Source organism: Ammospiza nelsoni, chromosome 8 (assembly GCF_027579445.1).
Source record: "Ammospiza nelsoni isolate bAmmNel1 chromosome 8, bAmmNel1.pri, whole genome shotgun sequence".
NCBI lineage: Eukaryota > Metazoa > Chordata > Aves > Passeriformes > Passerellidae > Ammospiza > Ammospiza nelsoni.
In genome coordinates this window covers 24,166,441-24,192,042 of record NC_080640.1, presented here as the reverse complement: position 1 = coordinate 24,192,042, position 25,602 = coordinate 24,166,441, and the positions used below count along the sequence as shown (strand labels likewise).

At 41.0% G+C, this 25,602-nt stretch overlaps 1 protein-coding gene across 2 annotated transcripts; it reads right to left on the bottom strand.

Annotated features, from left to right (window-relative positions):
- Positions 1 to 312: 312 nt before the first annotated feature.
- ANXA11 (annexin A11) lies at positions 313 to 20,516 on the bottom strand. 2 transcript variants are annotated; one of them, XM_059476743.1, is made up of 15 exons: positions 20,428 to 20,516; positions 12,190 to 12,250; positions 10,986 to 11,098; positions 9,486 to 9,860; positions 8,852 to 8,939; positions 8,402 to 8,496; positions 7,844 to 7,957; positions 7,538 to 7,628; positions 7,344 to 7,423; positions 7,130 to 7,186; positions 6,231 to 6,324; positions 5,439 to 5,534; positions 2,793 to 2,851; positions 2,111 to 2,233; positions 313 to 1,070 (listed from the first exon to the last, which is right to left on the bottom strand). In XM_059476743.1, the coding sequence occupies exons 2-15, from the start codon at positions 12,239 to 12,241 to the stop codon at positions 1,011 to 1,013; spliced, it is 1,497 nt and encodes a 498-aa protein (XP_059332726.1). In that variant the 5' UTR covers positions 12,242 to 12,250; positions 20,428 to 20,516; the 3' UTR covers positions 313 to 1,010. The 2 variants fall into 2 exon arrangements, with proteins under 2 accessions (XP_059332726.1, XP_059332727.1); XM_059476744.1 differs by lacking the exon at positions 20,428 to 20,516 and adding an exon at positions 14,337 to 14,376.
- Positions 20,517 to 25,602: the final 5,086 nt, after the last annotated feature.

Here is a 25,602-nt window from a genome sequence, read left to right as displayed (position 1 = left end):
TTGTACTTTTTACCTCTATGTGTTTTTATTTTGAGAACAATGAGCTGAAGAGATGTCATCCATGCCAGCAGGGAAAAAACACTCAAGAGTTCCAAGAGTAAGAGAAATTACAACATGCAAACTGAAAATACTGAGCAGTAACTACAGATTACATGTCTCATGTACAGACAATTGCTCATCAACAGCACACAACTCCCTAACTCTAACCAAAACAACAATTTCTGAATAATCCTCTGGCAGAGAATTTCTATGGAAAAACTAAGTTACATAAACTGAGTCATCACTCACATACATCAATATGACATCAAAAGGCACAGTCTGCAAAGACTTAGCTTTAATTTCATAATCTCTTCTTACATATATATATATATATATATATATATATATATATATATATTTTTAAGGCACAATCCCAAACCTTGAAACATTAATGACAGAATCTTGACTACTGTCAACATTACTCCTGCCTTGTGACAGTCTGCCTTAGCAAGAATGAAATGTAGAACATAACTTCCTTGAAAAGAATCAAGGTAAAGAAACAGAACTGGACAAAACTTCTTTAAAGCAGCCTTAACTAGACACAAAACCTCAAGGCTGCTATCTCCACATATCAGGAAGTGGTAGCCCAAAACCAACTCTGCATACAACAGATATAAAACTTGCATTAAAATGGCACTCAATGTTTATACAAAAGAACACCTTAAAATCGTACAATTGTGATTGTTGTTAAACAAACATTATTTCAATATGATATAAGCAGAAGAGAAATAATGACCATTCATGTATTGCTGAGTGTACTACACAGAATCCTGAGCAGATGGCACATAAGCTTGGTATTTTGGGGGCCTTGGCATTTATTACCTACTACTTTTGAACTGAAGATATATGTAGTATTATCTTTTAAAATGCAACTGCTTTAGAAGAAACAGGTTTTACAGGTTTACATATTTACTTATGGAGAAAAAAAGATGCTCTGCAGCAGCTTTTTTAAGAAAAACTCAATGCTCCATTTAGTCATTTCCACCACACAACTTGAGTAGGATTTTCCGGTAGTCTCCTGAAGTATCACCCTGAAAAGGAACCCAGAAAAAGAAAAGTTGAAGAATAACCAAAAGAGGTGAAGCTACAGTTGAAAAACTAAGAACTTTCTTTCCAGAGACATTTTTGGCTCTACTTTTACAGAAATAAGCAGCAGAGCTTACATATGTGGATATACAGACCCCATATTTACTGAAGCCAAATTTTGGTCAAAAATTGTCCATTAATAAATTTGGCCTGCTCTGCTTCTGAATGATAAATTACAATGCCAGATCAAAAGAGGAACACGGCGAAGAAGTAATACAGAGCTTTTTCACCAATGTCTCACTGCTTTTTACTCATACATTGGTGGTTACAGGGCATGCAACTACTGTAGAAGAAACACTTGGAACATGCTATCTTCCAGAATCTCTACGGATTCTTTCCAAACACTACCAAGTTACAGCCCCGCAGTGTCCACAGCAGAAGGAATAAACAGGGGCTTAATAGGTTTGGCACCCTCATTACAAGGTAAATAAAAGTGGCACCACTCACTCTCCTCCAGCTCTTATTACCCTACCATTGGCCAGGTATCCAGAGTCTGGGCTGTTGGTACAGCTCTAAATAGCAAAAGGAAGGTGGATCAACTGCTAATGAATCTGAAGTTTAATCTATTTGCAAAGTCTTGTACTTTCAAGAGAAAGAGGAGGCAATTCTTTAGATTCTTAGAAGCTTTATATTCTTCCAATACACAAATGAAGTAGAGCACCTCTGTTACTCAACTGGAGGACTGAGTGGTTCCCACAAGATCATATAAGGAGATTGGGACAGAGAGGCCTCAGAAACTCCTCTGGACCAATTTTCCTTTCCTTATTTGCCTGTTAGCTTCATCCCCATCTCTAGCTCATCAAGCCTCCATGCAAACCCAAGTGCTCTCCATCCTCTGGCCCTGAGCCTCCATGCTCCTAGCAAACGCAGCAATCCAACCCAGCCAGCCACACTCAGTGCAGGTAACAGCTGCTCAGCACAAGGAGCAGTGTTCTGCCAGCATAAGGGCTGTCATGGCAGGGCAGGGCAGGTCTCCAGGGCTTACAGTGATGTCTGAGTAGAGGGATCTGCCATACATCCGCTTGTACTCTGCACGTATGTCCAGCAGGTCAACCTCGCTGCGCGATACCATGATGCGGATCAGCGTCCTGTCCTTGGTTCCTGCTCCCTGAAACAAACAAAGCAGCAGTATAATGCACTGCAAAGTGTATGATATAACACCAGGAAAAAAAAATAAAATGCCTGTTTGCTGGCATAACCCCACTAGCTTAATAAGCTTAAACAGAATTTAGCCTACCATGCTGAAATAAATTACATTTAGCAGCAGTAGGACACTAATTTCTCTGCACAACAACAGCTCAGAAAAAATAGGGGGATTGACAGAGATACAACGGGGTCAGAAAATTTGGTGAGTTAAATGGCCTACTCATTTAGTTCTGCTAGAATTCCCTACTTAAAAAGTATCAATTGCAATGATTTAAGTAGATTTGTGTTACACCAAGTGAAGATTATTGTTTAATGCACAGTTGTATTCATTGCTGTGTTAAGGTGAATCAACTCAGCTAGATTTTTCCAGCCTTTCATAATAATGACTGCATCATGACTGTTAGTCATCTGCCCAGTGAAAAATGTAATCCCTTCAGCTGCACACTTCCTTCCCAAGAGCTGTACAAGCATTTAAAAAAACTCCACGCTGTAAGTTTATGTAACTTGTCACAGACACCTACCTTCATGGCTTTATGTAATCTCTCTGCAAAAAAAGCTGGTGTGTTCTTGAGACACTTCACTGCAAAAAGGAACAGAGGAACAGTATTACAGAAATAAGGCATTCCTCCTCAATCAGAAGTCAGTAATTTTTTGAGTTTATCCGACATAGTCACATGCTTGAATTTTACATAAACATACACTTGATACAATGCAGCTTCCACTCCTTCCATTAGTCACTGAAATTCTTTTTAATCCAAACACTAGCTGCAATACAGTTAAAAAACCTGCAACGCATGGCTCAAAGCAAACATTTTTGTCAGTAGCAACCATCTAGTGTGAAGCAGCCATAATAAACTTTTGAATTCTAATGACCAGATTCTTGTTTATGAAGGGAAAAGAGGGGATGAGGAGGGGGCAGAAGACCTATAGTAATATATAGGTAGTAGTGCTACTGGCTTCTTAATTCTAAATTTTTAGGGCATGCATCTGCAAGGTGTGACAAATTCAAGTCCCGCCCTAGGACAAATTAGGAAACCATCTATGACAGCAGGGAATCTTAGGTGGTTCCTTCTCCTTAAGGGTGAGTCATCACAACCCTTATTTTAAAGTCTTATTTTAGCCACAAAGTTCATCAGGACTCCTGAAAAATTTTTAACATGCTTATTTAGTAATGACTGGATGGTATATTTAATTGGCATAGCTCATCAGAAATCTGAAAGAGCAAAATCTAAGTCAAATTGCTGTCATGTTAATCAGGATAATGAAAGAATCCTCCATCACTGATCAGAATTAAAATCTATATATTGATGCAACGTTGTTACAAGTAAACAATCATGCAAACTGTGGCAAACTACAGAGGAAACAGACCACACTTGATATTTAATAGCACAATAAGGTATCAAAATCAATCCCACAGAATCAATACAGAACTAAAGGTGTCAACCCAGACATGTTTTTCATAGAACACACATTCTGTATAGGAAGAAGTATTTTTCTCAGTAGGAAAATGTAGATGAGAGATAGCAGTTCACCACAAAACTGTCAATGATATGTACAGTGCTGTTCAAAAATGAATGACAAAATGAAATGCATGTTTCTGTATCACTCTATTTAGCTAACACAACACACCTGCATTCTAAGATGTTTAAAGATATTGTTGTAAGTTACCAGTTGTACAATCCAGAAAGCTTTAAAGAAAGCAAAACCAAATATTTTCAATTAGAAACCCCTTTTTTCCTGCAAGTAAGGTCCACAGAACAAATGATATTAATATAACTTACTGATATAGATACATGTGTATGTACATATAAATAAAAAACCGCACAGAATCTATTTAATAAAGGGAGTTATTCAGTAAATATTAATGACAAGCCCTGCTCAAAGGGCTATTGAGACAAGCTAGCTTGTCTGCCAGCTACAGTCTCAATTTTAAATCTGGACCTGCATGGAGAGCTGTCAAGTCACTATGAAGCTCCATGAAGTCAAATGCCTTCTAAATGCTGAGCAGTTACTTTACCAAGGCAATATTTTTCTACAAACAGAAATATCTTTTCCCTAAGCTTGGTTTTCTAACAGTAGTTTCTGAGGTGACAAAGATTGAATCCTGGAAAAGGTTTGTAAAACAATCACACACAATGACCTAGATCTAGTTTGTCATTAAAAGATCAGTACAACGACAATGTGGCCAAGCAGAATAAGAACAGTAGTTACATATTTCACACATGCACAAGACAGGAGTGAAAAAATGAGGCTTTTAAAATTGATTTTCATTTTGCCAAGATTTTGTTACAAACTTCAGCAAAAAAAATCTGTTGTGGTTGAACTAAATATCTTCTATCTCATTTCCAAGTGATGCAAAGTCCATTTTTCCCATTTTGGTAAGAGTTTTTGGGTTTGGTTCCATTACTACCATATCCAAAACCAAAGAATGACACTTTTAAAGCAGGAGCTCTAGATACCACAATATATTTACAGTAATAAACAGAAAAAGAAATTGAGACGTAAAGAAAAAAGACAGGAAAGTGGTTCACAGTTCTATCTATAATAAAGCATTTTAAATAAAACTACTGCACAGCAACTTGAGGCCTTGTCCCAACCTCATGGAAACAAATTACTGCTTCTGAAGAGACAACAGTAGACTTGAGGTAAGAGGTTTAACTCCTCAGAAGTACTGGGGGCAATTCAAGATTTTAAAAAATTGCAGCCACAGTAAATGTGAGAAAAAAAAAACCCTTTTGCAATGAAATTTAAGTTTTCTTTCTACTAAATAGAGGTAGAAGTAACTAATTAGAGGGCTAATGCTGTATTTTAATTAATGATTTCTAAAATTGTCCTAAATACTCCATTCTCACTGACCCATGAGTTGGTAAAGTTCACTTCTTAAAGCAGTGTCAATTATAGTTAATAATTACATATTATAGAATTGTTCCCCATTTTAACATGTGAAATTGAAATTCTGCAGTTGCCTGAAATAAAAAAGCTTCATCTGTCATTTTGAGGTGAAGTGCCCCACTTTACTAATCCCAAATGCCTTCACAGAAAGCTCAACATAAAAAGCAGAAAACTGGAATTACCACTAATAAGAACACCCTTAGCTGAAGTCAGGGACCCCACCTGAGGCAGCTGTACTGGAATAGCAGGAATGACCTTGCTGAGGTGGCACATACCTACTGCCAGCATGCCCATCTCCAGGTCTCCAGACATCTCACGGCATATGCTGCTTTCAATGTCCCGGTTACACATCCGCTGGTACTCACTGAAGACTGCAAATGGAAAAGAAAGATTCCAGTTCCACAACAAGAGGTGGCACTGCAATGTGCTGGATGGCTTCATTTCAGTGGCACTTCTCAGCTGGACACTACAGTGTACTCACACTAGTTTGAACATCTCAAGGATTAATACTGTTATCAACCATTGACATGCTATCATGCTCCTCCTAGCTTGTCTAGATGTGCCCTTTTCATTAAAGGGCTAGACCAAGAAAGCACAGCCATTTTTTAGGAAAGCTTCCGGTCTCAATAAAGCTAAGAAGAAAATATTCAGGTTCTCATACACACCCCTTTCCTTCATATAAGTACCTTGCACCCAATAGCACAATGCAGAAGTTCTGTGTAGTTACTAAAACATTTCCACCACGACAGACTGATGTAGCACCTTATGTTAGCAAGTAAAAGGGGAACGTTTTCAAGTGTCTTGCACACACAAGTATGCAAGACTGAAACAATTCCAGTTTTGCAATTCTTTCATCAGAGGATCACTTGAACAAGTATGCCCTCTACCTGCTCTGGTATCTAAGAAAGGTGATCCTTTCTTTTCCTCAGCAGAATTCACCTTGCTTTTCATTGGTATCTTTCTGGGCTCATTTTGCAGATGGAGGAAATTCAGGCACAGAGCAGTGCTGTACATTTTTATCATTACACTCAACAGAATCGAGTTACAGTTTATATAGACATCATTACCTGCTGTAAGGTGGGCCCTGCTTCTGGCACACAGAATGGCATTGAACTTGGATTCATCAGTTCCTAGACGGTTCTCTCCAGCTGCATACAACTCCTGAGCACAGAAGGGAATTCACACGTCATTACTCAGAAAAGCACTCAGGCTGAACAGTTGAATTACAGATTTGCTTCCTTGCAGCCTCTCCTCCTTTTAAACTTCTTAGCCTATGCACTACTGCAAAACAGGAGCAAGCAATAAATAGCAACTAGTTCTAACCTTCCCTATGCTATGCTTCAGTCTTCTAGCTTGCTGAAACAGAAGTGCTCCATATTACTGAAGGAAGGGACATTGTTCTTCCTAACAGTCCTTACATCTAGGTTCCCTTCAACAATTCTAGGTGTGCTCTGGGACGTTCTTGTGTTTTGGCTAAGGCACACTAGATAGAAAGCTAATGACACTACTATTTAAATGACTCTAGTATGGCTAAAACAATGCAGGGTTTCCACTTTGCTATGTAGTGAAAGGAAGATACAGAAAAAGAAATGGGCCAAGCATTATGAAGTCCAAGTGCCTTATTTGCTGCAAAACTCCAGATTTGTGAAACAACATGCAAAGGCTAATGCAGGTGTTGAATAGTTTAAACTTTAATCCACACACCTATCATCTCAAATCTCTTCAGACAATTTCCTTAGAAAGCAGCATAATCCAACATTTGGAAAAGCCAATTCATCTCTATATTGCACCTACATGGGTCTAATGCTGTCACAGCTTCTTATCTCTCTTCTATCCACTTAAAGATAAGCACTGCATCAGAAGTCATCACAAGGTGTCCAAAACTAACAGTAAGCAGAATCCACACAGCCAAATTTCAGCATATTGAGTTGACTATACTTAGAAAAAATGAAGCATTTCTACTGACCTGTACATCTCTTTGGACAACAGACATGTCAACATTTGTACTTTCATCTCTGTTTCCCTGAAAGAATTAGAAGACCCAAAAACATTACTGGTGGGCTTTGATGAGCTGCCTTTTTTTACATTAAAAAACAAAACAACCAAAACCAAACCAAACAAAATCCACACCACCTACAAACACACAGCAAACAAATTCCAAAATCCCAGCAGGCAAGTACCTGAGCAAGTGAAATTAAAAGCCTCTGAAAGTGCCCAGATGTGTCACTTTTTATTGCTTCCTCCAGGGTTTTCTTATATTCTGGAAAAGACAGAGACGTGAATCCTCATACAACCCTGCTCATTTCCTAAATTCTTACTAGCAGTCAGTGATTGAGTAAGAAAAGGAAGAAAATTTTGATGCAAAAGATCAAACCTGCTTTATAGACCCTGTTGAGCTCCTGAATGTGCTCATTACTGCGGGAAGCTAAGATTTCAATGAGACAATTTTCATCTGTGCCAACACCCTAAAAAAAACAAAGGAGAAACACTTCAGATTCTTGATTTCTACAACCTAGTACAAAAGAAATGTAACAAAATTATAGGGAAAAATGCAGAATAAAACCTTGTAGGAAATCAAAGCAAGTAATCCCAAATAAATCCAAACTTGTAAATGACAACCAAGTATTTTACCAGCACAACTATTTCCTCTATGTTGTAAATTTGTATCTCCTACACAAACCTTTATAGCTTCCTTGATTTCATAAGCATCAAACATGACAGGTGTCTTCATCATTGCCAAGATTGTCCTCTCAAAGTTACCTGAGAGCTCAGATTTGAGATCCTTGATCAAATCCTAATGAGAAGGAAAAACAAGGAAAAATGCATAAAGACCAAACCTGACCAAAGCAAACACCAAAAATACACATTTTACTAAGAATTCTTTATGCGTAAGCACCAGTAATGTATGTTCAAAGTAAAGCTATTCCACTTAATACTAAAACAGTACAATGGTATTTGTACACTGAGGCCATTTAGGTCCAATTAAATAGATTGCACAGATCCAAGAGCCAAAGTTAACCATTTAGCATAGAAACTGCTTTACATGTTTCATCTGCAACACTGCATGAAGAAGTCAAGCATGGGTAAAAATGCAGAACTCTGAACTGGTTATTACCCAAGAACCTTGTTCCCCTAATGCACCTTCCAATCTTTTTTTCCCACCATTATGTCTTCTGACTGCCACTGAAGGGATGCAGGCTCTTCTTTCTTCTTCCTTCTGTCCTCACAATGTACTTACCTTCCCATAAGCTGTTTTGAAGGACAGGATTATCTGCTGCCGCTGCTTGTTTGAACGACTTCCAAGACAATCGATGATTGCCTGCTCATCAGTTCCTGTACACACACAGAGACACCACAGAATGAGTGAGGATTCAGCTTTCTGTCTCTATTTCATCCTGTTCTAAACCCAGCAGAAGGACATGAATGCCTTGAATTTATCTACAGTATCTACTCTTGTGTACAACCACAGAACTTTGAGCTGACAAACACAGTAAGAATACAAAGAAAAACTCAACCAAACTCATGGTATTGTTTATGCCCACATGAACTTCCAGTAGTACTTCTGATAACCAAGGACTCAGTACACACTCAGCCCTGCTCAGTACACACATACCAAGAAATAAATATCAGTGCTGAATGGAGATGCAGTCCTACTTTTAACTGAAATGTAAATCCTCAGACTGCTCACCGAACCCTTTCATGGCCTTCCTTAAGACTTCTGCATCCTTCAGAGGGTCAAAGCCTGGCGCATCAGTGATCGTACCTCGGTTTCTGTGCTGAAATGAGATCAGTAGTGTTAAACAACAGCAGTGTTAGCAGCATATTAGTGTCAAATAGTGAAATGCTGTGGTTTACTACTTAAGGAAGATGATCACTTATCAGTTTTCTTTATGTGAGAAAAGTAATAAAGAAAACTCAAACCAACCTTGCCTTAAGCAATTTGTTAATGCCTAGACACAATTTACAGGAAAATTCAAGATCAAGGTTTGCTGACATTAAATCTGCTCTCCAATTAAGGTTTGATGATACTGTATATACAACTGGCAATACTTGCTAAAGTTAGGAAAGGCAAGATTAATTAATTAATTCGAATTCATATCAAACCTCTTTTCTTGGATACCATGGTAAAACATAATTTGTTTCAAGACAATATAAGCTCATAGTGCTTGCATTTGGAAAGGTTCTGTCACTCTCTTTACTCAAACTTTTTTTCACAACTTTCTTTTCAATGTTGGGATCGGTTTACACTAATACACACAAAGAAAAGGCAGAGGAACACATATACAGTCACACCTCAACTGAAAAGCAGTGAATGCTCTTACTGTTGCAGGAGTGACTGCAGGCCCTGTAGCTCCTGAGTAGGAAGGCATAGACGGGTTCACAGCTGGACCTGCTGGATAACTTGGCATGGGCTGCTGCCCTGGGTGAGTTGCTGGAAGGCCTGGATAGCTCATGGGCTGCTGGGCAGGAGGTGGTGTGGGCTGGCCTGGCACGGGGCCGCCCCCGTATCCCGGGTAAGATGGCATTCCGGAGGGGGGATTTCCTCCAGGCGGAGGGTATCCTCCGTACGAAGGCTGCTGTCCTGGTGGGGGTTGCCCAAAACCACCTGGAGGAACCGGTGGATAACCCCCAGGTGTGGAAGGATACATGCTTTGTGGAAGATTTGCCCCTCCAAAGGTTCCTGCCAGGTTGGATGCCTGCAGTGACAGCAATAAAACAAGAGAGAGGAAGGAGCACCAACAGCTGAGTTTCAGTAACATGCTTAATACAATACAACCTCCCTCCCACCAACACAGATAGCTCTTTATCTGCAGAAGATAGCAACCAGGATAGAAAAATCTGCCTAAAACTTTACACCAAATAATCCTTTCTTTGCTCATTGCTGCCTTGTGTGATCACAAGGCTGCACCTGGATGCAAGGACTTTACGCAACCTTTGGCTGTTTTAGGATGTGTTAGTAGTTTACAACTAGCAGGAGTTCCTGGACTATATTTGGAAAGACTTCTGCAGAAACTGAAATTAAGATATTCCACTTCACATCAAAATCTTATCACTGAAATCTTTCTTCTAGAGAGAAACCAGAAGTGACATTGGATGACTGCAGCACTGTCAGAAACTAGCTGCTGTGGATATCGGCTCAAGAATCCTAGATAGCTTGTTGTTGAATTTGCCTGCTGGCTGCCAAATCGCTTCATTTAATCACTTCCTCAGAAAAACATCTATGATGCAAATATCTTCCTACAAACTGCATTCCTTATGCAGCATAACAGATTTCTGAAGACTAAAGTTGTCAGAAGTGTCACTCACTTCTGCTCTAGGAAAAAAAAATAAATCACACTGACTGAAGAAAATGTAGATGTTTCCAATGTAAAAGGTTTTTACTTCCATCTGTTTAACATCAGTGTTTGTAAGAGACTGTTGATCCCATATTTTTTTCAAGGATGAATCATTGATACCTCTAATTATACAGCTTTTTTTCATTACTCTGACTGGTCAAAATCCAGGTAAATAGGCAAAATCCAGACTGCGTTTGCCCATGTGAATTCCTCTACACAGCAAATGCCAAGTTATATTAGTTTTATGTCCACAACTTTTGAAGCTAGACTATTAACAACATTTAACTAGTGCTCTGTTTTCCTAAAATAAGAAATAGCTTGCAGGAACCATTTTCCTCAATAGGCGATATTGAATGCTCAACACCTAAACAGATTAGACAGAAAGGCACAGAATTCAAGTGATAAACCTCTCAGTGACAATTCCAGAAGCTCAACTTTGCCCTTAAGGACATCACAGCAGAACACATTAAATGAAAGCAAACTCACCATTCCAGCCATGTGGCTGGGATTGAACTGGTTGGCATAGCCAGCCACATTTTCCAGACCAATTGGAGGTGGATTTGCAGGAGGATAGGCAGCACCACCCCAAGGACTGCTACCTGAAATCAAACACACATGTGCTGAAACAAGAAACTATGCCTTTTGAAAGTTCTTACTACTTAAATTTCTAATGTAATGTATTTTCAACACTATCAGGATAATCAACTGAAGAGGTGCAAGGTAGCAGTGCAATTATTATAAAAGGAGAAGTCTCACTGGGTATTTCTAATCATGTCAGTTATCACTGAGTCTGTAAGATCTCACTTAACTCTAAACCTCTTTGAAGGTTTACACTAAAGACTGTTAACACCATATTTTGACTTGAGAGCACGTAAAGTACAAAGCTGTCTGGGTATTCCAGTAGCAAGATAGTAATTCCACTTTGCTAATTTGAGAGGTGTCCACAGAGCACAACAGAACATTTCCAGGCACCCAAAGTCATAACCTGTCTGCACACAGCAGTATAGTCTTTAGACAGAATACTCTGCTGAAAAATAGGCTTTATCCTCCTGGCTGGTTGGGCTTCTCACTGTACACTGCTTCCCCTTCCTGAGCTAGCCTAATGCCACATTTCACCATACCTACATAACTCCAGCCCTTTCTTTCTAGCTTACAACAACACTAAGAACTGTAAAGTTCAGCTTGGTAACTAAGCAGTGGTTGAGTATTTCATCAGCTTTATGTTATTACTGTTACCCTTTTTAATAGCCCTCTCCATTTTGTACACAACCACCTGCCTAAGAATAGTGAATTAAGGATAATTTCCTATTTCTTTGGGGGATATGGTTGTCAGTTGTATGAATGATTTCTCCCCATATTCATTTGTCTCATTACCCACCTTGAAGACTCAGAATGAACCAGACATTGATCCTTGTCATTTATTGGATTTGGTCAAGCTGAGACCATTTCCTAATGCTCTGTGCTTTATTTGAGAATGAAACTGGACATTACTATATGAGCACATGGCAGAACACACATATTAGACAAATCAGAATCCCCAGCCCAGATAAAACAGGATTTAACAAGCAAGTACAGAAAGCTTTAGGGAGTCAAGGAAACCCTCCACATTGTTGTTCTTCATCTATGCCATGTTTCCACTCCAGATAGAACCACCACTGCATTTAATGTTTACTTCATCTGAACAACTTACCTGGGGCAGCTGGAGGGTATCCACCCGCTGGGGGATAGCCTGGGTAACTCATTGCAAAGACCTGCAAAATTTGTGTGACACGGTTATTTTCTGTAATGCTTCACTCACTACACCACATAACACTAAGAGGCAACATGTATGCAATAGCCAGTTACCAAAATTCAGACATAACCTGCACACTTTGTCCCAGCTTTTCCCTTAGAAACCTCTTCCCACTTCCTGACTAATAAACAGACAGCTAAGCAGTTGCAGAGTCACTCCTCACACTATTTGTTTTCTCATTTGTTGCAGTTGCTACTTATTGCTTGCTCTATGATGTTGTTAGGGATGTATTACTTGAACTTGTTTCCTTTACTGTGCTATTAAAACCTCCAGAAGTTTCCAGCATATACAGAACTGTCTTATCAAGGAAGAGTAGAAAATCATCTGACAAAGATGCTACATTTTCAAGTGAGTAACTAAAAGAAGTTGTTAGAAGGCACCTAAATGCAAACATCTGCAGAAGGGCAAGGTCAGAGTAAGAAGCAGAAGGGATACACTTTCATGCTTACAGCATTGCCATAAAATAGGAAGGGTTTACTGATAGGGTAAGATCACCAGAACAAATTGAGTCTCTCAAAATGGATAGTGCCTCTGTCAGCACAGAACTGCACAAAGTCATTACCTGTCCAAAATAGAAGTAGAGGTCAGAAAGGAAGAACAGCTAAATGAAGGACAAAATTAAAACTGGCTTCCAGAATACAAGGGCCTTATTTTAAAAAGAACAGCTACCAGGAAGAACGGTAAAAGTAACTATGAAGAAAAATATCTATAATGACTGTTAACTTTTTGAAGGCTATTTTTAATGACAAGCCACATTCTATTTTTAGAACTGCTGTGTGAATTATCCCATTTCCCCCCCCCCAACCCTTTCCCCTAAAGCACTACCTTTTGCATCTGGCATGTTTTGCTGTGTTTTGGGTTTCAGCTGTGGAATTTTGTTTTAGATTTGGTTTGAGTTGGCAGGGGTGCTGTTCTTGTGAAATTGTTTTCATTTTGCATTATCACATTAAGTTCCCTTTCTGGTTTGCATGGCTCTATTGCATAGCAACTCTGAAATGGAGAAACACCTTTTTTTGTGGTTTTATTTTTTAATATGGAAATACAATTAGGAAATCTGCAATTGACTTAAAAACTGTTCAGACTTCATGCTGCAATACTCATTTAAATTTCAAGAGCGAGAAATGAACTAACAGAAACTGCAATGAACAGAGTACACTAAAAGTTATAACCCTACTTTACTTCTGCTCCAGTATGTGGCACCTAACAGAATCAATAAATACGTGAATGCAGCTTCTCAGCATTAGAAAAGCAATGCCTGCTCTTAGCCATGCCAAGACTGACCCCAAACTCACGAGGCTGAGAAAGAAAAAGCAGAGCACAGTATTCTCCCTCTGCTGCTGGAAAAGGAGCCGGCAGCTTCCTCCCTCCTGGCCCCACCATTGCCAGAGGCTGGAGCTGCGAGCGCTGGGCCCACGCTGCCACCTCTGGCTAGGTACCCGAGCATGGCAGGGCAGAGAGGCCAGCAGAATAAAAATAACATTACAAAAACTCAACAGAAGGCAGCCTGGCACACTTCAGAGCCTCTCTCATTCAGAAATGGGCTTTGCGTAATAAAGCATGGAAAAATAAAAGAGCAATTATTACCACATCACTCAAAAACCAACCACAGAACCCCCACAATCTAGATTCCTAGCATGCGTGATGTCAATGTGTACATTTACAACACCAAAATTAGTGTTACTTCCTCAGGTAAAATCATAATTATATTTTTAGTTATTTTTTAGCTTTACATAAAGATACAGTAACAACAGGGTACTCAAAAATATTTTGAGATGCCTTTTTCAATAAAGCTTTAGACACAAATTTAAGGCAAAGAACCGTTTTCTGTGCTAGAGGGTGAGAAGCAATGGGATAGGTTTTGTTTTTCTTAGCAAGTCTGTTTGATTGCTTTTAATCCCATACAGAACGCTCATTTCAAACTGGAAAAACCCCCAAGATTAAAAGAGCCTTTTGGCTATGAAAACTGAGGTTGAGGAAAAAAAAACCAGCCAACTTCAGCAACCCGAAAAAAAATGCTAGTTTCTATATAAAAATGTTCCACTTACTTCTTTTGAACACTGTATTTATCCAGGGCTTTTCCAAGGGGAAATTTTCCCAGACTGGTTTGATTCCAGGCAAACTGGAGCTGCAAACACACTGACTTTTCATGCTCAGAAACTTCCCTGATCGCCACCTTTTCCACAGTGCCTTTGAGCCTCTGTTGGCCAATACTCTAAATTTAGAAATATTAACATAGGAAGTCACCTTTCCCAATCACTCCCTCAACAAAGCCTCTATGTCATCTTCTACTCTCATCTTCCACACTTTCTCCTGCTACAACCACCATATTTTACTAAAATTCTTACTTGTCTGCTGATAGCAAAGGGGTGAAACAGGCAAGGGAACAGAAGATATGGAAACCCACCCTGATGTACAAACACTGCGTGGGAGGACACAGGAACAGCAAGGTCTTTGTTTGCTCAGTCAAAAAAAAAATGTAGTGCATAAGACAAGGGAAAAATCCAAACAACCAAACCACACATGGAAAGAGGGAGTGCCTTGAAGAAAATAAAGAACAACTACTGTCAAGGTCCTCTCCCCAGTCCCAGTATTCAATCCCAGAGGTCCACCTCAGAACTTTAAATAAAGACCTGAGGTTTTACTCCCACAGTCAACATTGCTATCATGCTTCACACTGCAAGCTATAAACCATTCAGGCCCTTGAGCATTTTTCTGCTGCTTGCAAAGCTAAGAGGGAACAGGCATGTTCATAAAAGATTAAATCTGTGACAGACTTTCAACAGGAATCTTGAAAATATGCCTCTGTAAGATACAGTACAGAAGGACTACAACTTGAAAAGTTTATAACAAAACTACAAATTCCATAACAGCAGAAATAAAGAAGAAAACTTCAAGGCTGCCAGAAAAGTTATGCTTCAAGGTGCAATAGCAATAAGCTCAGCCACTGCATTCACACCCATTCCTGGAGTTTATTTAGTGGCTGCTGTTCAGGCTCCAGCTATGCCATGGTACAATAACTTCAGAACAAAAAGAGATGAAAAACCATAATGTTTATTAGTTCAAAATTATTTAATTATGCCCATTTCACAGGTATCACTGAGTAAAGTTAAACCCTTGGCCTTGACTCCTCCACAAGGTTAATTACCAGGATACAGCAGACAAAGCAGCCTGAAGCTATAAATTACAGTACCTGCTCTGAGACTGATCCCTGATTGTGAAACCAGCAGAACAGAATTTACCACCTTACAATATGCTGTCGTTTTTCATCAGATATGAGCTCAGGCATCCAGCACTGTGCTTTTCCAAGACAAGGACAAACCACAGTCAGCACTGAACCAGCTAACTGCTATTTACCAGCCTGAGAAAGATTTATCTTTGACTCATGCACTGCAGCATACAAGTCGTTCTCTCCTGTATCAGTTGTAATATTTTTCATCCTGATGGATAAATAGTCTGGAAATTTTGTTTTATCATTAAGTCTTCTGTGTATGTGACTCCTGCCTAGCCTTCCTTTCACTATGAAAAAAAACCTAATTTAGTGGAATGGATTTATCTTCCAACAAGGCTGAGTTCATGCCAGCCAACACTCAGGAAACCTCTTTTACACAGATCTTATCACTCATTGTTCACCTTTACAAACTTTTAGTGGATTTCATCCAACAATGTATATTTAAGGAGTATTAACACATCATCTACCTCCTACAAAAAAAAAAGCTTCCTTAACAAAAAGCCCAAACCAACTCACAGCTGTGAATAGATGGTGTAACAAAAACAAACTCATATATGAAGTTTTTCTAAAAACTATCCATTTGAATTGCTTGCCAGTATTATGACTCAGGAGCTCTGCCAGTTTTAGTGATCCTTCTAATTCAATACCATAATCTATTTTATTACAATAAATAATCTAGCACTTTGACCTGCTGGGGCACGGGGGTGAAAAAGGTAGCACTTGCAAGCTTTAGCCAAAATTGAACTGAAAAGAGATGCCATGTTCAACAAAGAAAAGCTGAGTGGGAAGGCACACCCACATAAGCTACAACTGAGCTGTAAAAATATTACTAATAACATTCCTGTAGCCTTTCCAGTGACAGAAGCCCTACGCAGGGCTTCAAAACCCAAATAACTTAGTTGAGCTGCATGGACTTTCAAGATCTATATGCAGCAAAAACATTAGTTAATTCCAAGAGATGAGTTTCATTTTGGATCCCTACTCTGCCCTGATGCAACTTCTTCCTTTTGTAGCACACATCAACACTCTCAAATATATAAAATATTCAGTCAAAATATTTATGACAATACAGATAGACACCTTCCAAACAACAAAACAAGCAAGAAAAAAAAAACAAAACAAAACAAATTACGGTTAACAGATGTTTGAAGAAGTAATGGAATGAGGTTTTCCTATTTCAAACTCATAACTTGTTACAGAAAATAATTTGTTGCAAAAAAAAATTACTATAAATAGTCTGAGCTATGTTCTCTACTGACTCAGTGGGCAAATGGACAAACCTTCACTCACTCCAGGCTATAAGGAGTTAGTCATTTTCAGCTGATTAATTCTTTCCAGGAACACAATTATTCAAGAACCAGCTTGGAGTAGTAAAACAGACAAGTATTTCCAAGCAACCATTAACAGGGGATGTGAAAAGAAAGCAAGACTATAGCCTTCAAATCTAGACTGCACTTGAGATCAGCAAGCTTTAGTCCTCAAAGCTTACTACTGAGAAGTGTTTTTCCCCCAGAATCCAAACATTTGTAAGATGCATTTATTCTCCTAGCTAATAGAAAACCAAGTATTTTTAAAACACTGCCAAGCATAGCAAACAACCAGTTATTGTGACTATAGATAAGTACACTGTTTACTAAATAAGTGCAAATTCCCAAGCTTAAAGTTGTTATCTCTAGCAATAATAAAAGAAATATTCAGCCTGTCTGCTTCAGGCAACTTAAGCATTTAATTCAGAGCAACTTAATAGGCCCAAGTCCAAAATCAGACATGTTTTTCTAGCCAAGGCAGAGGTCTTTGGGGTGCAAAAATTAGTTATAGCAAGTATCACTTCGCTACATATTGACTATAGTAAAGTTTAGCACAATAAAGAGACCTTCAGAAGCATTAAAACTCATCTGGATCTTTAATATGGAACTGATGTATCTGACAGTTCTTAAGCTCACCAGAAGATCTAAAAGCCTGAATTGGAAGCCCACCTCTCCTACTGGTGAAGAATTTCCCAATGCCCTCAAAAAAACCCTCACCCCCCATACTTTGCAGCAAAAGGGAAAAAAAACCCAAAACAAATAAAACCAACCAAAATAAGAATTCCAAAAGATTTTTAACCTTCCCTTACCAAGTAAGGTAGCAAGTTCTCTCTCAAACAGACAGCACATAAGGCAAAAAAGGAGGCCACACTTGGTTCCCTGTCTTTGAAGATCTCAAACAAGACCACTGCTACCGAGCAGAGGGCACAGTGTCAGCGCACGGCACAGGAACAGCCAGGTAGTGGAGCTGGGTGGGGCTGTGTTTGTTTTATTCAGTTTATTCACAATCTAATGGCTGGCACTGCTCCACATTCAGCATCTGTCACCGCTGAACAGTATGGATATACATACAAAAAAAAAACTAGGTGCCAAGCAAGAATCACACAAGAATGTGACAGAATTGTCTCTTGGAAGGACACCACTGAGTCCCACAGCTCTGTCCCATAGCTGATTCCAGGTTTACCCATTCAGGATCTAACTTCTTATCAAGGTTGTCTAGCGAGTGCTGATAAAATCAGGAACAAGCACAGAGCAACAATAGAAGCAATACAAAATAAATGCCTATTGCTGTTCTTAGGTTTGCTTATCTGCTTTACATTCTTCCCAGCTTGGAGAACTGAGAAGGAAATTCAGCATTTGTATCAGCCACACCCACTTTCAAATAAACTGGCAGAAGTAAAGGGACAACTCAAGTTTCAAATAGGTGAAAGTGCTGCTCACTGAAGGGTAAATAAGCAGCCTTTTCCTTTCCTTTAAAAAGTCTTTTGCTACCTTCAAAAGAAACTCAAAACAAAACACACTGCATGCAGCTAACAAGTCCCTGTCCTTATTTCCAACAGTTTACATAAAACACTTGAAAAATACATACAATAGGAAACATGGTTCAAGGTAGTAAACATGAAAGTACGAAATAAACAAAAGAAATAACACTGGTGCCATTACTTAGCTGAATACTTGATGTAATGGAAGCCTCCAAGCACAACTTGAAACTGACAGAGAAGTTTCTACAAATTATTATATAGAGGCTTGGCTAAAAAGAGACTTGCAGTTTGTTGAAAAGCCCTACTATTTCTGTTGTCACAATTCAACCATCTGCTGTTTTCAATTACATCACTGCTTCAACTAGGTTTTTTTTATATATACCTCCATTGCTATCACAGATCTAGAATTAGGTTGGCTCTATCTTGGCCCTGATTAAAGCAGTGCTATTGAACAGACCCTATTGAAGCTCCATCTTCCAAAATTGCTAGAGGTTTAGCAAACAGCATCTCCCATAATCTTTAAATCAGACAAACTTCTCGGCTTGATTTTTTATAGCAGATCAGGTTTTGTATTTTAAGTTGTTATCTAACACTATGTCTTTACAATGCTGACTACATAAACACCCCCAATAAAATAGGTCCATCCCACTGCTGGTTTTGTTACATTTTTAGTGATTTTGACATTTCACAGAGTTCTCAGTCTAACAATCCAAAATTTTGGGGACTATAAATAATGAGCTAAAGTGGGGATAAATCATATGAATGAATGTGATGGCTACTCCAGAAATTTTAAATCCAGGCAGACATTTGGCCTCTGACCTTATACTAAGGTCAGGCAAGAGAAAGGAATAAAAATATCATAAATATTGTTGACATAAAATCATTAGGCACTCAGCAGAAATGTACTGGGGACAGGGTTACAGGCAAACACATAAGCAATACTCAGTTCAAGTTATCTGCTGCATCAGTGGGAGGAGAGTGGTACACATGACTCTTACAGCAACTCAAAATACAGGAAATTACAGAAATAGCCAAGCTATGGGGAAAGGGTTCATACACTCAGGCTTTACAGCAACCATACACTTGCACTGCGTTTGTATCGTTTCTGACGTTACCCGGGGTGTTCCAGCAAAGCACTGACTCACTCCACAGAAAATAACTGTATGCTGGGGGAGGTATCAGGGAATGAACCTCCCACACCGACAGCAGCCGGGCTCTCAGGGGCATAACCCCCATAATCAGCTCCTTCATCGAAACACACCGCAGCAGCACTTCTCCTCTCTGGCCGGTCTGCTTTCCCTCCACACCTCCTGCCCCAGTGCCATCTGTCCCCGTCCTAGGCTGAGATGCCTCCCATGCTTCTGCCACTCCCTTCAGAACGTTACTTCTCGACAGCTCCTCCTTAACAGGAAGAAGCTTCCAGGAACTACTATAAATATATTTAAAAAGAAAAATATATTCCACAGAAGTACTGCCTTACAGAAGTATTCCCTTACAGAAACAGGATGGGGACAAGAAGGAACTGCTTTTCTGAATATGGAGATATTTGTGCTGTGTTCTGTCACACATGTAGCTACAGCATAGCAAGAGTTTGAAGAGTTTTCGTTTTAAGACAACTGAAGTGGCTTGAAGACAATTATCTTAAAGACATTCGAAGTACATATGGTATAAGAAGAGATAAAGTATACTACGAGCAGTTTAGAGAAAGAGGCCTTCGGGGGAAGTAAAAAAGCACTGCGTAATGGCCAGCCTACCATCTTAGGCTGCTTTCTCCTGACAACTGTACACACCAAAATTATAAACTCAAGATAAACTACGGACACAGGCAAAGGACCGAACTGCAGCTACAACACCAAAACATGCCCTCTGCTCTGAAAGCACACTTCCCCAGGAAGCAGGCGTTGCTTCCTCCCAGCGGCGGAGCTGCCGCAAGCCCCGAGCTCGCCCGGCCAGCCCTTGAGCCGCTGCCTGTCACCCTGCGAGCTCCGGCCGCCCCAGGATCCCGTCCCGGCGGGGACACGGGCCCAGCCCATAACCCCACAGCCCCGGCCCGGTCCTGCCGCACCGGGCGGCCCCGGCCCCTCGCCCCAGTCCCGTCCCACCGCGGGGTCGCGCCTACCGAAGGTCCTGGGAGCCGCTGCTACCACCGCCCGTCCCAGGTGCTGCCGGCGCTGCAGGGCGGTGCCGGGGAGCGGCAGGAGGAGGAGGAGCCGCTGCGGCCCCGGCTCACTCTGCCCGCCCCGCCGCGGCCTCCGTGCGAGGGAGGGCCGGGGCCAGCCGGTGAAAAACCTGCCGGGAGCTGCGGGGCGTGGTGAGCCCCGGCAGGACAGGCCCCGCACCGGCCCCAGGGGGGGAGACAGACAGCCCCGCACCGGCCCCAGGCGGGGACAGACAGCCCCGCACCGGCCCCGGGGGGGGGAGACAGACAGCCCCGCACCGGCCCCAGGCGGGGACAGACAGCCCCGCACCGGCCCCAGGCGGGGACAGACAGCCCCGCACCGGCCCCGGGGGGGGGAGACAGACAGCCCCGCACCGGCCCCAGGCGGGGACAGACAGCCCCGCACCGGCCCCAGGGGGAGACAGACAGCCCCACACCGGCCCCAGGCGGGGACAGACAGCCCCACACCGGCCCCAGGCGGGGACAGACAGCCCCGCACCGGACAGACTGCCCCGCACCGGCCCCCGGAGTGAACAGACAGCCCCGCACCGGCCGCGGGTGGAAAGCGCTCAGCAGGTTTGAGCAAGAGGCGGCTCCGGCCAGAGGCCCATTGTATAAAAACAAACCCGGGGTAGGAAAGGTAGCTCCGCCCGCCACGTGGGCAGCCCGGGCATTCCCCAGGAGCGCAGCCTCGCCCGAGGCACCTGCCGACCTGGACACGGCAAAACCAAATCCTGGGTCAAGGCAAGGTTGTAAACGTTTAGCACAACGTCGGATTTAAACCCCAAACCATCCCTGACTTTTCTCACCAGGAATTTCAGAAAACATGCTTTCCAAACACGGTGGTACAGAACCACCCCCCCCCCCCCCCCCGCCCATTTTGTATAAAACATACTTTTCCTTAAGTAAAATTCCACAAAAAATCAAGAGGAAGGAGACTGATGGTGTCGACCTTTTCTAGTACAAGCAGTAACAGTTAAAGGCGTCAATAAACTTTTTTTCCCCCTACATGCATTCTTTAAAGATGAGTGAAGTTGCTCACATGGAAGCATTTAGAGAGAGAAAGCCAAGATAATAAAAACGGAAAATAAAAAGGGCTAACATTTTCCAATTATATTTCTTTTGCCAAGACACTAATAAAAATAGCAAACACAGCATTATCTAACTGAATCACAGCATTATACAACTTGGGTGGAGAACGAACTTGGCAGCTGGGAATTTTGTGAGCAGGGTCCAGAACCTCTTTTCCAACACTTGCTTCTCTAATATGTATGCTTTGTAACAGGTAATTTCATTTAGAATGAAACTAAATCTGGATAGATATGTTCACACTTCTTAAAGCATCCTGTTCACCAATAGCTTTCAGAGGAGGACCTGGGCTTTTTCTCCTCCAAACAAATTTCACATACCACAATGGCCAATCATTGAAATACAGCAGCTGTGATTGAACTAGAGAAAAGAAATTGTCATTTTCCCCTCTCCCTCATCAAAATTTTAATTGTTACTGTAGAGGCCAAGGCTGCACTCGTGGGAAACAGCTACATTTAAAGTAGTCTAAAGCAAGTGAATATATTTGAATATAGGTGAATATATTTGAATATAAGAACATCTGTGGTGGTTTAACCCCAGCCAGCAGCCAAGCCCCACACAGCCTCTCTTCATCCCTGGCCAGTAAGATAGGGAGAGAATGAGAGAGGTAAAAACCAGAAAATGTGTTGAGATAAAGACAGTCTAATAGGAAAAGCAAAAGCCATGCACACAGGCAAAGAAAAAGGAATTAATTCTCCACTTTCCATGGGCAGGCAGATGTTCAATTTTTTCCAGGACAACAAGACTCCACCACACATACTTAGAAAGATAAATGCCATCACTCCAAATGTCCTCCCTGCTTTCAGAGACTGAGTACAATGACAAATGGGCTGGAATATCCCTTGGGGTCAGCTGTGTCCCTGCCCAACTGTTTGTGCTCCCCCAGACTCCTCACTGGTGGGGTGAGAAGCAGAATAGCCTTGGCTCTGTGCAAGCCCTGCTCAGCAATAACAAAAACACCTCTCTATTATCACCACTGTCTTCAGCACAAATCCAAAACATGGCCCTCCACTAGCCACTGTGAAGATACACTGCATCTCAGTCCAAACCAGCACATTAGCTTATTGTGGTTTAGCACAAATTATAAATTATCTTAAGATACCTTAAGCTTCACTGATAAAGACATTTTTCATTAATAGGCAAAGCTAAACATCAACACAGGTTCTGATGCAGAGTGTATCCTGATGTTCACTGTGCAGGCAGATGGAGAAATGGAGATGTGCCCAGAGCAGCTCAGGTGGAAAGAAGGCCAAGGATCTTTGTGCTCTGAGTCTGCTGGTATTGTTTCTCTTGGGAGTTAAACGCCTCTCACCTGTGCCAGCCAAAAGGGGCCACATTAGCTCCAACAAAAGAGTTCTGTTAACCAGAGTAGCTTTGAAACAGGTTAGGAGCCATTCAGAGGAGCTGCTACTCCTATCAGATGAGAACACAGCAACTTCTACAAAGCATTATTTCTTCCAGGAGCATTTGAAAAAAAAAACCAAACTCATATTTCTACAACTTTAGTACTGCTATTTTTTCATGTAGAAAAGCCCTTTGAGTATCAATGCCTAGGCTGGAGGGGGTGTATAAGGAAGCTTGTACTGCTGCAACTGGCCTGGTATTCATTCCAGACCAGGTTGTGCTTGCTTTCAAGTCAATTGCAATCCTCCATGGGTTTAACCAAGGTCTAGATTTGGCTTACTTCTATGAATCCCTCTATTTATCCAGGCTCAGTGACTGCAAGTCTCACACCTTTGATGCTCCATTCATAAACAGAAAACTGGACTAGCTGTGGCAGCATATGGAATATTCTTCTGACAAAGAAATCATTGTATGGAAACCTCGCTACCTGCCATTTTCAGACAGTCAGGGACTGAGACATTTGCTTAACAAACTTTATTTCTGGAAATTTTTCCACAAGAATGATAACCTCTGAGCCCATGCTTTTTGGAACCTCTGGCTGGAGTAAAACCTTTTTCCTGCAAAAACTGCTACAGACAGCATATGTACTTGTCAGCATCTACTTAAAGTTCCAGGAGTTTTAATATCTTTTTATTTACCAACTCCTTGGGTTTTAATACTTAAGCTGGTATTTAAGCAGGCTAGAACCCCAAAGCACCATGTGCTGTGCAATTGAACAGAGGTTTACTTTTACTCATATTAAAAAAACTGTCACTCTGTATTGGCATTTCAAACCAAATTCATACAGACAGGGATGCCACAGTCAGAAATGAAGCAGAAACTAGAATCCTTGGTGTTGGGACAGTGGGAGCTTGCGTGTCATCTCAAGCATAGTCCCACTGCTTTCTGACATTGTGCCAATACTGACTCAGTACCAATTGAAACAGAGAAACCTTTGTGGGAGAAACCACAAAAATCACAGCAGCATTTCCTGCAAGCAATGCATTTTCCTAGTGATCCTTCCAAGCTTACAAGCTCCAGCCTTGTACTTTTCCAAGTGGATTTGTGCCATTATAACACACAGACCAGAACTGAGTGGTGGAAACTTAATACAACAAAACATCCACACTCCTGATTTCACAGGTGCTGTCTTCTTCATTTTACAGCATTTCATTTCTATCATTAAAATATTCCATTGTTGAAAACTCAAAAAGAAAAACCTTGGGTGTTTACACAGTAAAAGCCAGCAGAAAATACTAAGGAAAACATAAAATCTTCAAGTATTATAACACTGTCTTTTAGACAGTCTAGGACCCTGAAGTACCAGTCAGTGTGAGGTACATTTTTGAGAGTGCTAGCCTGGAACCCAAATGGTCCAGGTTACCCCAGAGGTCAGGTCCACATCTCTGAAGGTGCACATACATACAGCCTACATTCATTTTGAGCCCTAAGGAACTGATATACCTCATCTGTAACTCACTCTGTTATGAGAAAAGATGTTCTCTCAGTCATGCTGAGTTGTAATTCACTCTTTTTACAGTCCTATTGGTTGATGGAGGTTTTAGAAAGACGTTGGCCTGAATCCTTTCACTCTGCTTTAGCCACAAAAGACATTTATCTTCCCTCCTTGCTTTTTTACTGCTCCTGAGCATTCTGTAGATTTTATACTTACTTTTTTTTTTGCACATGGTTTCTAACTCCATCAGCTTGCAACTCTTCTATGCACCTGTTTTCCTTCCTCATAACTGGGCCTTCAGTTAAACCAGATCCCTGCAAGACAATATCATGCATTGGGATTTGCTTCCCCTGCTTGTTCCTCCACAGGTTCTTTGTATATGCCAGCTTATCAGACTTGAAGATAACAAGCGTTTGATGATAACAGCACTATCCTCAATCTGTGTTACACTCCTGAGAAAATTTTACTGCTTAAAATCCATTGCTTGGAGGCAGGCTTAGCTGAAATGACCTCTGCACTCCAGCTTAGTTTCCTCAGTGCATTTTTGTTGCAACAGGAGACTGCAATGTTTAATGTCTGCTCTGCCACTAGTCTGGAATAAAGGTAATACAGCCTAGGGCTCGACTTGCTGTATGCTGAGGAATGCAACCCTACAGCCATTTTATAACTGGGCCAGAACTTGTGATGGACTGTACAAACTATGTTATCAAACTATCTGCCTTAGACCTGGGTAGGTCTCTACCATAAAAAAAAAATTGAAATTATTTTCTTGCCTATATCTCACATTTTCCCCCAAACCATCACACTGTAAGCGTTGATCTGTGAGGCTGTCAATCTGAACATCTTTCATTGCTACTAAAGGCACTCAAATTAAGTTAAGAGTGAATTGGAGTGTTGAGCATGCATCTGTATGTAAACCATTGCCCTTCACATGCAGCAGAGTATAGCCTTGAAATAAACATTTTCATCAAGGAATGACAGATGGAAGTGTTTTCATTTTCATTTTGTATTAACAGAAACTTCTCATTAAACTCTTGAAATGTTACAGTTGGATAGCTCTGTGTTTTCCTGCTTGGTGGGCATTCCTGGCTGACTTTGTGGGCTGACACTTCACCACCTGCACTTATAGAAGTCACTAGTCCACCCCTTTACTGATCAGGTTTTCTACCATTTGTTTAGATTTTCTGCTTTGCATTGTGTCTTGTGTA

What these genes read in the sequence shown, in the direction of transcription:
- ANXA11 (XM_059476743.1), bottom strand. Translation starts at nt 12,241, where the DNA reads ATGAGTTACCCAGGCTATCCCCCAGCGGGTGGATACCCTCCAGCTGCC. An exon ending in GATGGGCATGCTGGCAGTAG is followed by an intron (nt 2,852 to 5,438) that starts GTATGTGCCACC and finishes TCCTTTTTGCAG; the next exon opens with TGAAGTGTCTCAAGAACACA. An exon ending in CCCTCTACTCAGACATCACT is followed by an intron (nt 1,071 to 2,110) that starts GTAAGCCCTGGA and finishes GTTCCTTTTCAG; the next exon opens with GGTGATACTTCAGGAGACTA.